The sequence below is a fragment of the Cnephaeus nilssonii genome (assembly GCF_951640355.1).
Source record: "Cnephaeus nilssonii genome assembly, chromosome: 20".
In the NCBI taxonomy this organism is placed as follows: domain Eukaryota; kingdom Metazoa; phylum Chordata; class Mammalia; order Chiroptera; family Vespertilionidae; genus Cnephaeus; species Cnephaeus nilssonii.
Window position 1 is genome coordinate 13000549 of NC_137091.1, and position 13011 is coordinate 13013559.

Consider the following 13011-nt stretch of genomic DNA (forward strand, 5'->3'; position numbering starts at 1 on the left):
CACCTGCAGGGTCAGCCATACTGCCAGCATCCAAGAGGCAGTGGGCCACCTGCTGGAAGATGTGGGCACTGCTCTGGCTACTTGGTTCTTCTCTGCCTCCTTGATGGCCTTTGAGCCAGCCAGGACTATGGCAGGACCACAATCTTTTTCTCCAGCTTCTGTGGCGGAAACAGGAAGTCTCTCATTATTTCATCCAGCTCTTCCAAAGCCAGCTGGGCATGGAGCCTGGCCACGTCATCAGGCTCCAAACGCACGACATGCTTCAGCAGGTGGTAGAGATCCTTGAGAACGTCCCTCAGCACCTGTGCGAGAGAGAGGCGTGTCTGTGTCTCCTGTGTCAACATTTCCAAGAATGACCAAATTGCCTTCTCCTGCCCGGCCAGTGTGGCTCAGTGGTTAAGGGTTGACCTATGAAACAGGAGGTCATGGTTCGATTCCCAGTTGGGGCACATACCTGGGTTGCAGGTATGTATTTTGCTTAGAAGAAATAGGGCCTATAATCTTAACCACTATGCTATGCTGTGTTCTTTCTATTTATTTATTTATTTATTTATTAAAAATATATTTTATTGATTTTTTACAGAGAGGAAGAGAGAGGGATAGAGAGCCAGAAACATCGATGAGAGAGAAACATCGATCAGCTGCCTCTTTGCACACCCACCACTGGGGATGTGCCCGCAACCAAGGTACATGCCCTTGACCAGAATCGAACCTGGGACCCTTGAGTCCGCAGGCCGACGCTCTATCCACTGAGCCAAACCGGTTTCGGCTGTTCTTTCTATTTATTAATAATGCTACATACATGCATCAGGTTGGGTTTACCTCAGTATAGGCAAACATCTATGACAATAATTGGTCCAAATGGACTTAACATTTTTTTTCTCAAACAACTGGAACTTCAAGAGTTGACTGTACATCGAAGTCTGTGCCAATATATAATTTCTAAAAAAGGAGGATGATCAGTCCTGGCTGGAGTGGCTCAGTTGGCTGGGCAACATTCTGTGCACTAAAGGGTTGCTGGTTCGATTCCCGGTCAGGGTACATGTCCTGCATTGCAGGCTCGATCTCCAGTAGGGGCATGCAGGAGGCAACCAATCAAAGTTATGCTCTCACACCGGTGTTTCTCTCTCTCTCTCAAAATCAATTTTAAAAAAGTAATAAATATGTATAATAGCCTATATAATATAAACATGGAGTATTTCTGCAAAAATACATTTAAAAACTAGTTGTTGGGGGAAGAAATGGGGGGGATAAAGACACATGTAATTCTTTAATCAATAAAGAAATTTAAAAAAATATATAAATACATTATTTTGCATATTCATGAAAAACAACAAACAAACAAAAAAATGAGTTGTCTCCGGAGAGGGAAACTGGGGAGAGATGGGGGAATTATATACTCTTTTTACCTTTTCAATGTTTAATTTTATGAATATTTTACCTATTAAAAATAAATAAGCTTTTTATTGAACTGAATCAATTTCTAGATAATGCTTTTCCTAAGGCCATTTCATAGGTAAAACAGATAAGGAATCTGCCCTTAAAAGGCTCACAGATAAGACATGCATATAAAGACGTACAGAACCTAAGTGTCCTAAAAAAGAGCAGGGAGATGAGAGGTTAGAGAAAAGAGAGGTCACATTTGAAGAACACGAAGTAAACTGGAGATGGTGCACAGAAATGAAGGGAAATGATTAATTCAGTGGGTACCAAGTACACGATCTGGGCCCAAGGACTCCTGCGCACTCCACACAAGTATTCTAAGTGTGTCTGTAGCACCACATATTCTGGAATTGCTAGAGAACAGAGAAAGGGCCCTTCCCATCTTCTGTATTCTTGATCAGCAGGGGGACTAGGGGGCAGAAGGAAGAAGGAAGGGAAAAAGGGTTCTACAAATCAAGCCCCCAGGCCTGGTCTCCCTCTTGTCCCCTGGGCTCCAGTTGTGCAGGCCTCCTTTCTTTCCTTGTCTGAGCAAAGCTCCTTCCCTGCATATGCTGTTCCCTCAGCCTGGAAGACTATTTCACTTCCTCTTCATCTTAGAACTCCTACTTATTCTTCGCCTAAAATACCACTTTCGCAAGGATGCCTTCCTTCAACACCCACTGTAAGCCTTCCTACCCTACCTGTAGTTTTGTTTGTGGCCTCTATCACAATTGTGATTTAAATGTTTGTTGTGTAATTTAAAAGTTTTCCTCACTGGTCACAGATACTACTGACACTGAGGCCATGTCTTGTCTTGTCCACCTGCTGTAGTCTCAATGCCTCATATAATAATTGACACATGGCAGATACCTAAGACATATTTATGAGTGAAAAAAGGCATGTGCACGCTACTCTTAGCCAATCTCTCACTTGGTAAACACTAAAAATGTTAAGGACATCTATTGAAACAATGCTAGACAACCTGGATCAACTTCGTGGGTATATGATCTGTGCAGTCACATATGGTAGGGGCCCACAATCAGAGGGCCCCATGCTTGCTTTAATAATCTGCTGTTGTCGCCTTAAAATTCTTAATAATTTTATCTTTGAACTTGTGTGTTTATGTGAATTTTAATGGGACAAAGGAACATGAGTGTGAGCAGAGCAGATATGGCCAATACCATGTCCACCATTCTTTGCATTGGAATATAGTGTTTGCCGTGCCCCGTGAGCACAGAATTCTGAAGGATCCACTATGTGTGGAGTTGAGCAATGTTCAAAGCCAGTCATGGGGAGTATGTTTGTTACGGTTACAGCTGAGTGAATGGAGGCACTGACAGCCCGGAGAGGCCTCATTCTCCATTTGAACCAGAATGTGCTTCAAACACAGAAAGAAGGAATGGCTTTCTAAGAAGCCTGGGCCAGTAAGACACTCTGTGTATCCTTCATGTTGCCTCCCTGTTTTAGCCAACCATTTCCACTGAAAACGGTGACATGGAAGAAAATAGGACAACCCACAATCTTATTCCTTTCAGTCCATTCTCTCATCAGTAAACCGAAGGTAAAGAGTGTGGCAGGCCAAAACCGGTTTGGCTTGGTGGATAGAGCTTCGGCCTGCGGACTGAAAGGTCCCAGGTTCGATTCTGGTTGAGGGCATGTACCTTGGTTGCGGGCACATCCCCAGTAGGGGGTGTGCAGGAGGCAGCTGATCGATGATTCTCTCTCTCATCGATGTTTCTAACTCTCTATCCCTCTCTCTTCCTCTCTGTAAAAAATCAATAAAATATTTTTTTTTTTTTTAAAAAAAAGAGTGTGGCAGAATATGCATGGATCAAGAAGTGAAATAAAACAGTTGAGTGTTTTGTGTGGAGTTCCACTGTTCTGCTCAGAAGGAAATACATATGCACGTAAAAGCTACAGAATATAAATTGTGTAATTTCGGTGATTCTACATCTGAATTAAATATTCTTATATTTGCATTTTAAATTAGCATTGCACAATATAAAGATGAACAGTAAAATTCATGCTAATAACTTACATTTTTCTTTACTTAGAATAAAATTAGTAGCAAATAATAAGCACCACGACAAATCAAGAGAGAGAGATGATGGCAGGAAAAAAACTCTATATTTTAAAAATATGCGGGCCAAAAAGGGACAACATACTAAACCTGACAAACTCAGGGGACGCCCACATGACAAGCCCTACAAACCCAGAGACCAAAGTAACAACACAGCATATTCTGAACGTAAGAATTCCTAACTAAAAGTGAGTCACGGCGGGTAGTCATGTCCTAGGCCTGTAGCTTCTTGACAATGGTCAGTCTTTAACCCTGAAATTGTCTACTGTCTTTGGACATCTAAGAGCTAACATACCTTTGAAATGTCAGAGTAATCTTCTTTTCTACTAGTAGACTCCTTGAAAGTACAACTTGGGTACCAGAGCTACAGTGTTATCTTTTTGACCACATACCATCTCTATGTGCTGTAAATGTTAACGATTAACTATCATGTACCCACCTGTTTAAAAGACTTATGTGTCTCTCCATTTCACTTTTTTTTTATTCAGTCCTCAGAGATGTCCTCACCTCCCTAATCTACCTCCAATGGATTTCATGCAACCCTCTTATATCTCCTTCTTTGATTCTAATGTATAAAATGAGCTGCAAAACTACCATTCTCCAGAGCATTTTCTTAATCCATCGAGATATTGCTTCCCAGCAATTGTCAGTTTGGCTCAAAAAAAAAAAAATTGTGTAAGACTTTTTCCTAGGCTGGATGTTCTTTTGTTCATGCCATTAGCAACACTTTTTTCTTTTCTTTTTTCTTTTTTCTTTTTTTTTTTTTTTTGAACAAGGGACCCTGCATTTTCACTGTGCTCTGGGCCCCACATATTATGCAGTCAGCCTTGAAGACAACTCTCTGAGCTCCTTGCCCAGTGATACCACATTAAGTGGTGGGCAAACCTCACAAAGATGCTGCCCGTCCATATTGTGCACTTGCTTCCTGGGTTTTCTCAAAAAACTGTGGAGACACAATAGGGGTTAGGTCTCCTAGTGGAGGCATCTGACTCTAACTGGGGCACTATCCCAGCTGCCCTTTCTTTCCTCGGGGCTGGCAGTGTGAAAAAGGGAGATGAATCCGGAAAGAGGATGACTCCCCATAGCTATGCCTCATGCCTCATGATTACTCACTCATTCAATAATCGTTATAAAGGGCCTACTTCATGCCCAGGCAGTGGGCTGGTGATAAAAAAGATGAATAATGCACAAACCCTACCCTCTGGCAGCTATAGCCTAGCAGGGAGGCAGACTCATACCCCAGACAGCATGATCCTCACTGTAAGAGAGAAATAAATACGTGATTCTGTGGAAGCAAAGGAAGTGATTTCCGCCAGTGGAGGTGGGTGGGGAAAGAATAACTCCCTACCATGCAAAAGGGCCATCACTGACTTTCATTTGTACGTAGCCAATGGGTGGCACCAAGGAGTGGCTTGGGAAGCTTCAAGGAGTCTCCTCATCTCCAAGCCACCTAAAATAAACGCAGATTGTGAACAGACCAGGCATCCTTGTTATGCAAATACATCTTAAAGACAAGTCTCCTAACACACTCTCCAACGGATTACATAGAAATTCTAGAGCTCCTACAGTTTATTACAAGGTCACCTGTTTTTTCTTAAGAAAATTTTTTTTTTTTTTTTTTTTTTTTTTTTTTTTTTTGCGCTAGAGCCTCCTAACATTCAGAGCAAGGTTAGCTTTTACTTGTTAAAAAGGAAGTCCTAAGGCACTCTGTTCTTTTCTGGTGTGGGGAGGAACAGTCCCCTCAGCACGCGGTGTCCTTAAAATCACAATAATGCTGTGCAAACACCACTTCATGCTGGAGGGGTGCGGAGCTCCTAGTTATCAGCTACCGGATCTCCTTTTGCAGGTAACTTGAGTGTTAGGCATAGGCTCCTTCTTAATTAATGGGTCTACCTTAGCAACCCACCCTGGTACGCTTCTCCCCAATCCCTGAAACCCTGGGGAGCCCACACATCACAGGACTTCCTCTGGACTCCCCAGGGATCAAAGCTTCCTGCCAGCCAGGGATTGTCACCAAATCCGGTGGATCAGGGGCTGAATACAAGGAGAGTTCAAAGGTAAAGTTACTCACAGGAGCTTCTGTGGTGGGCAGGATATAGGCAATCCCACAGAGGAAACCTCTCATTAAGAGTTCAACACACCTGCTCTTCATCCCTCCATGCATCAGGCCCAAGGACTCCGGGGAGAGACGGAGGGGGGTACAAATATGAGTGGGGGCGAGCCAGGAATATCTTAAAGAAGTACCAAGATTTGCAGTCTGAAAACTCCCTGGAAAGGGGTAGGGTTCAGGTGCTTTAGTAAAAGAATTTAGAGTGTTAGCCCAACACACACACACACACACACACACACACACTATTCCTCTCCCCCTCCTGGCACCAGTTCCCTGAAGCACACAATGCTGAGGCTTCAGGGACAAGGGTTAGACGTGGCTTAGAAAAGACCAGGTGAGGGAGAGGCAGGACCCACTGAAAGGGGAACAGTGTGAGCGGAAGACTGCCTTGGGCACACAGGTGCACTTTCAATGGAATAGCAGGAAAGCAGGGTTTGACTCTTTCAATGAGCTTGACCTGGAACATCCCCAAAGTGGTTATTGTATCTGAGTTAAGATCAAAAGAAGCAATACATGGCAGATACCTTTCTTCTTTTTAATTCCTACATTTATTTTTTTATTATAAAGCAATCTAACCACAACCCAGAGTATCTGGAAAATAGAGGAAGGAAAAAAGAAGTCCTTGGTCATACTACCTCTCTAGCATAAGCCCCACCAGTAAAGATGTTTAGTAATTGTAGATGTAGTTACATTAAAAAAATTGTTTTAATATTTAAAAAGTCATTTATACTTCGAGGTGATTTTACAAATGGAACTTAAACAATGAAATTGCTATTCTTCTGCAACTATTATATGAGATCAACTAGAGGCCCGGTGCATGAAATCGTGCACTGGTGGGGTCCAGCCGGCCCGCCCGATGGGGCCTATTGGGGATGGGCCGGCTGGGGCAAGGAGCCACATGTGGTTTGCCTGCCGGCCCCACCCGCCGATTGGGGTGGGGGGGCTGCTCAGGGACGGGGCTGGCCAGAAGGAGGGGCCGTGAGTGTTCCAGTCACTCTGCTGTTTGGTCAATTTGCATATTTCCCTTTTATTATATAGGATAAGACATGACACAAATGGTCACAAATAAGACATTAACAGAAAGATGGAATCCAGTGGAGGTTTTTCCATCTATAATTACTTAATATTTAAGGGGAAATAGGTTGCTCAATATAAAAGGATAAAAAGAGTTCAGTGCTAGCATACACTAACTATACTTAGAAATTCAAACTTCTATTGAACCAACAGATGAGGCAAAAAAAAAAAAAGATCAGAAGAAAGAAAACTAAATTCCATACAATCCTATCAACCACCAATTGTGACTCCCTTTGTGGCTAAAAAAATGAGTAAGTACTGGCACAAAGACAGAAACAGAGGACTACCAGGGAAGTTAGACTTTGAAGTAAAAAGCAGGGGCAGACACAAGAGAAGAGGTGGACTGAGTTAGTGGCTGGCAGACAAAAACATTCTCTAGATTGGGGATCGGAGGGGGAAGAAACCCCAGAATCGATTAGTTCTGTTTTAAAACACGTTGCAATAAGCATTAAGTTAGTGTGAACCTGTTAGAGAACTATAAGCCAACTTCTAAGAATCTTCATTTTGACCACTGGGCCTTGATGTTAAAACCAATGTATGGTTGGGTGGCTGAGGGAACTAAGAGTGAACAGATGAGACTAGGAATGGGGCAGAGAGTCAAGGATCATCAACAGAGCACAACTCAGCCAGCATTTCCCAAGCCATGTACAGGAGACTATGCTAAGCATTCTGTGATGAAGGCCAGTGCCCACCCTTCAGGAGCTCCCACCCTTTGGGGGAGACAGACTTGCAGAGGTGAACCTAATTGCCTGGAGGCAGTCGGATTGGGTGAAGTGAATCCTGGCTCTCCCAATTACTAGCTAAGGAATCTTGAGTAAACTACATCAGCTCCTGGAACCCAGCAATCTCATCTGTAAAATGGAGAAAACACTGCCACCTTTTAAAGCTGCTGTAAGAATTAATGTCTATAAAGATCCCAGCACAAGGACTTGCATGTGGTGGGTGCTAAATAAGAGGCAGTTTGTCAGTTTGCCCCACTAATACTGTGGTCTCTTTGAGGTTCATGACTGTGTCCAACTTATTACTCCTCTACCACTGAGGCCTAGAACAGCACCTGGCATAAAGTAAAATTTTGATGAATGAATGAATGACAACAATAGCTAAACCTTACATATACCTGTTACGTGCCAGGTATGGTTTTAGGTATTTTATCTATACTAACTTACTTAATCCTCACAACAACACAAAGAGAGAAGTACTATTATCATCTCCAATTTGCCTAGGGCCACACAGCTAGTAACAGGTAGAGCCAACATTCAAACCCTGGCAGCCTGACTGAGCCAGCCCATGGGCTTTACTAACCACTATACTATTCTGCCTTTAAAAGTGGTGATTATTTTAACTTCTACAAAGTGGGAGCATAAAGCATGTGAGAGTACTTTGTTCTCAAAAGCAAAGTGATACATAATTCAAAATATCGTTGCTATTACTACTCTGACATTGAGGTAACTGGGTTTACCACCAAGGGGCTAAGAAAATGAGGGGAAAGGCAAAACTCCGAAAACAGAGAGCAGAGGCTAAAAAAAAAAAAAAGAGGGGTCAGGAAGTCAGAAAGATGAATAAATGGAGGAGAATTAGAAGAAAAGGGAAGGGGCATAAGAGAGGGAATATGGGCTTACGTCATCTGAGCGCACTATGGGGGCCAGAGTGGGTGCCTACAATCGGGAACACTGACGGTGCTATCCGCAGAGCTGAGCACCAGCAGGGATTCTGCTGAGCAAGCAGAGAGGAGCCAGGCTCTCTAAGATAATGGGCAGGAAACAAATGAATTGGGGAAGCAAGGAAGTAGACAATCCGTACCTCATTCTGGCCTGAAGAAGAATGAATGCTTTATTGATAAAACCCAAACCTTCACTTTGATGGGTCTATGAAAAAGAAATGAGGGCCGATTCAGACAGAAAGACCAGGCTTTTGAGACACTTCATTGAAAGCGTAGGGAGGGTCAGCTAAGGGAGATGGGATTAATAATGTCTAAGAGGTTTCTATCCATGCCTGACAGAGAATCTCAAACATGCTGAATTCAGGGTAGCATTATTATTAACCCGAGGTTATTGGGCTTTTCAAAACGCTTTAATTCCAAAGTATTTTTCTCTGCTAGATCCAGAGATAAATGGAATTTTTATCCTTTCTGGATTGTGTCTGACTGTTAAATGGGGAGGGTATCTCATGTTAGAATTGGAGATGGGCGAGGATTTTCGATGAAGAGTAAGGGGGGAAAATTTAACTGGTCAAGTGCCAAAAATACGACAGGGACATAGACTGGCTGAGCAGATCAGGTACAAAGACCAAGACAGACGGTTAACCCCTGGTAGGGGTGACAGCTCAGGGGCCCAAACAAAAGCTAGGCGATTGGACTTACTCCTAATTGTGTGTGCCCTGAGGCATGCGACCCAAGGCTTCCGGGTGTCAGACAGCGCTGACAGGGGCTCCAGCCAGCTCTCTGTGGCAGACACAGAATCAGTAGCTGCTCTGGCGCGGGGAGCAGCGGTGGCAGCATCTTTCAGAATGTCTTTAAATAGCAACCTGAGGAAGGCAGCAGCTTTCCTACACCCCCACAGGCACGGAAATAGAACAAAGAAGGCAGGAAAAATGGCCGGAGTGTGTGCAGACAGCAGGCTGTTGCTCATGGGGGAGATTGGCAGCTTTTTCCTTAGAAGGTGATTGCAATCCCAGCTTTCAGACTGTATTCCATTACCACGTCTGGGGGAAAGGGTTTCCTTTTCCCTGGCCCTTGAAGCTCTCCATGCAGACACCCTGCGGAGGCAGCACAGCTCTGCTCCCTCTCTGCATCTAATGTCTCCCACATGGGAATAGCTGGCACCAGCTGAAAGCTCACTCCTACCATATAGTGCGTGGTTACTACGTTTCAGTCACTGTGCTAGCCCTTCACACATTGAATCCTATGAGGTAGGTGTTATTAGGCCCAGTTTACAGATTTGGGAAAGGGGATTTAGCGACCATTAGTGTATTTGCTCAAGGGCACAGCTAGAATTCAAACCTGTGTCTGTCAGATCTAACTCTGCAAACCTTGCTTTTAAGTATGTGCAGTCACAAAGAAATCCAATATGCAAAAGGAAGCTACAATGGAGAGACGATGACCTTTTTCCTGCACATCAAGGCTGTTTATTTGGATGGGGCCTGGTTAGGGAGGAGGGGCAGCAGCCACCAGGCAATTAGTTGACCGCAAGGTTTGGGTTTCCTTTGTGGCATGGATTTGCAGGGCCAGCCTCACCCCAGGCTCATGGGGTCACACAACTTCAGGTCTAGCCTGACGTGGCCACAGGTGAAATGCAGGCCACTCTCCTTAGGGTATTTGCTCAGCGGATATCAATGCTCTATGCCAGATGCTTCAGGAACAAAAGGTTATAGAATTAGACCAAAGGCCAGAGAAAATCAGAGTCACTGACGCATTAGAGGCCCTGGTAGGGTTTCTATTATGTGCTAATATATGGCGAGGACTAGACGGGACTAAACTGGAAAAAGCAACTGACCCACCCACATGTATGTCTACACAGTCCAGACGTTGCCTCTGAGTAGCACCGCTGTCCTAGTGTAGTGATTCTCCACCCTGCAGCACAATACAAACCCCTGGAGAACTTTCAAAATGCCTGGGCCCCAACCTGTCATTAGCATCAGAATCTTAGGGATTGGTGCTCAGGGCTTAATGTGTGTGTGTTTTTGTTCTTTTTACACTCTCCAAGTGACTCTAATAAGCAGCCAGGATACAGTAGTTCAGAATGTTAGGAAAAAAACACTGGATAGGAGACTTATAAAAGATATGCCATGGTTTCAGAAGTAGAGATCACTGTTACGACTTTGCCTACAAAAAATCTAAGTGCCAATAACGAGTGATGTGATTTGGACATAGCCTATGACATTCTTGGAATTTTCTAAACTGTCAGCAGCCAGGTCTTCATTTTACAGTAAGGGGGACAGGGTTTAAATCTTTGGATCCACAAATTAAGATTTTTATCTTTCTTTCCAAAATCTTAAAAATTTATTCCCAATCATGTGTATGTAAAGTGAGATTCTGAACACAGAGTGTGACAGGCTAACAACGTGCAGCTGCCTCTGTTGCCAGCTTAGCTGAAATTATGGCCGAAACCTCTGCCCAGATGGGAGAAGTTGAGGGGAATACATGTGCCATAAATGTAAATAAGTAAATAAACTGTGTATGGAGGGGAGAAGCCAAGTTTTTTTTTTATTAATACGTTTTTGTTGATTTTAGAGAGAGGAAGGAAGATAGAGAGATCAATCGAACCATCAATGATGAGAAACATAGATCGGTTTCCTCCTGCATACCCTCTACTGGGTATGGAGCCCACAACACAGGCATGTACCCTGACCAGGAATCAAGCCAGTGACCTCCTGGTTCACGGTTCATCGTTCAACCACTGAACCACACCAGCGGGTAAGAAGCCAAGTTTGTCACTCTGCCTCAGGCCTTCTTCTCCCACTGCTTTGTGGAGAGCGTGTCTACAACCCACTGTAACACAAACTTCAGGCATTTCCAAGTAAGAGGTAAAATTCCCTCCTAGAGAGAACTTGTTCAGACAACTGCTGCTCTTGGCAAACCGGAACACTGGAGGAAGTCCCAGGTTTCCAGTTCAAGGTGTAATAGGAAGAAGTCTACTTAGGCAGGTACAAAGAAATTCTAGGAACCCACGCCCTAGCCAGTTTGGCTCACTGGATAGAGCGTCGGCCTAGGGACTGAAGGGTCCCAGGTTCGATTCCGGTCAAGGGCATGTACCTTGGTTGCGGACACATCCCCAGTGGGGGGTGTGCAGGAGGCAGCCAATCGATGCTTCTCTCTCATCGATGTTTCTAACTCTCTATCCTTCTCCCTTCCTCACTGTAAAAAATCAATAAAATAAAATAAGAAATTCTAGGAACCCAAGCTTGTTCATGCCTAGCAGAGAAAAGATTTCATGTACTCTCTCAATAAACATTTATTAAGCACTTACTTTGTGCAAAGCAATGTGCTAGATTTTGGGAATATAAAAATGAAGGGAATGAGGTACCTAGGGGAGTCATTCACTGAGGCAGACAGAATGGTGATTGCTGGGAGCTGTGGAGAGAGGAGAACTGACAGTGTTTAATGGGCAAAGAGTGTCAGTTTTGCAAGATGGAAAGAGCTCTGTAGAGGAATAATGGTGATAGTAGCCTAGCAATGTGAATGTATGTATTCATTTTTTAATCCTCCCCCGAGGATATTTTTCCATTGGTTTTTAGAGAGAGTGGGAGAGGGAAAGACAGAGAGAAATATCGAAGTAAGAGAAACACATCGATGGGTTTCCTCCTGCATGGGCCCTGACCAGGGCCCAGGCCAGGTAGGGGCCTGCAACCACGGTATGTACCCTTGACCAGAATTGAACCCGGGACCCCTCAGTCCACAGGCTGACGCTCTATCCTCTAAGCCAAGCAGGCTAGGGCACAATGTGAATGTATTGAAATGCTTCTGAACCATACAGTTAAAATGGTTATGATGCCTGGCTGATGTGACTCAGTAGTTGAGCATGAACACATAAACAAGGAGGTCACAATTCAATTCCTGGGCTTGATCCCCAGTAAGGGGCATGCAGGAGGTAGCAGATCAATGCTTCTCTCTCATCATTGATATTTCTAACTCTCTCTCTCCCCTCCTCTCTCTGAAATCAATAAAAACATTTAAAAAATGGTTACATTAGTAAATTTCATCACAACTTTTAAATAAAGTGATTGGTGTGTTCAGGGGCCTCACATGACATCAGGTGTGAACAAAGCATAATATCTACTCTGATCCTGCAGAGACTAGAGAAGCGAGGACTAATTTTACCTGAGAAACCAGGAAAGGCTTTTCACAAGGAGTATAACACTTACATAGAGTCCTAAAGAATGAATAAGAGCTCAGCAGGTGTACAGGTGGAGGGTGGGTGGGTGGAGAAGACACTTGAGGCATAAGAAACAGTATGGACCAAGAGGTGGAGGCAAGAACTAGTATGTAGCTTATATGGAATTTGCAAGCAGTTCTCAGGGCACAGGAGGAAAAGTATGGGAGAGACAGTTATAGAAGTCAGGTGGGTCCAGGTTACACACGGCCTTCTATGTCCTGTTAAGGAGCCTGGTCTTTACCTTATGGACCAAGTGAACCATTGAACAAGGTTAGGTGGGGACTGGATCTCAGCAGATCTGCATTTCAGAAAGATCCTGGCTGCTCCTTGAGTAACTGAATACCTGTTGACCCCAGAGAAATAGAATAGAAGAAAGTCTAGTGGTTAAGGAAACAGGGTTCTAGGAACCCAAGCTTGTCCCAATACACCTGTAACAGTTCACCTCTTCCCCAAGT

General features: G+C 44.0%; 1 protein-coding gene across 1 annotated transcript in view; it reads right to left on the reverse strand.

The window, feature by feature from the left end:
- Window positions 1-119: 119 nt before the first annotated feature.
- Window positions 120-13011, reverse strand: part of TANGO6 (transport and golgi organization 6 homolog) — a 153015-nt gene continuing 140123 nt past the window's right edge. The window contains exon 18 of the mRNA XM_079800333.1: window positions 120-302. Within this exon, the coding sequence (XP_079656459.1) occupies window positions 126-302 (177 nt within the window). The 3' untranslated portion in view covers window positions 120-125. The remainder of the gene's footprint in view (window positions 303-13011) is intronic.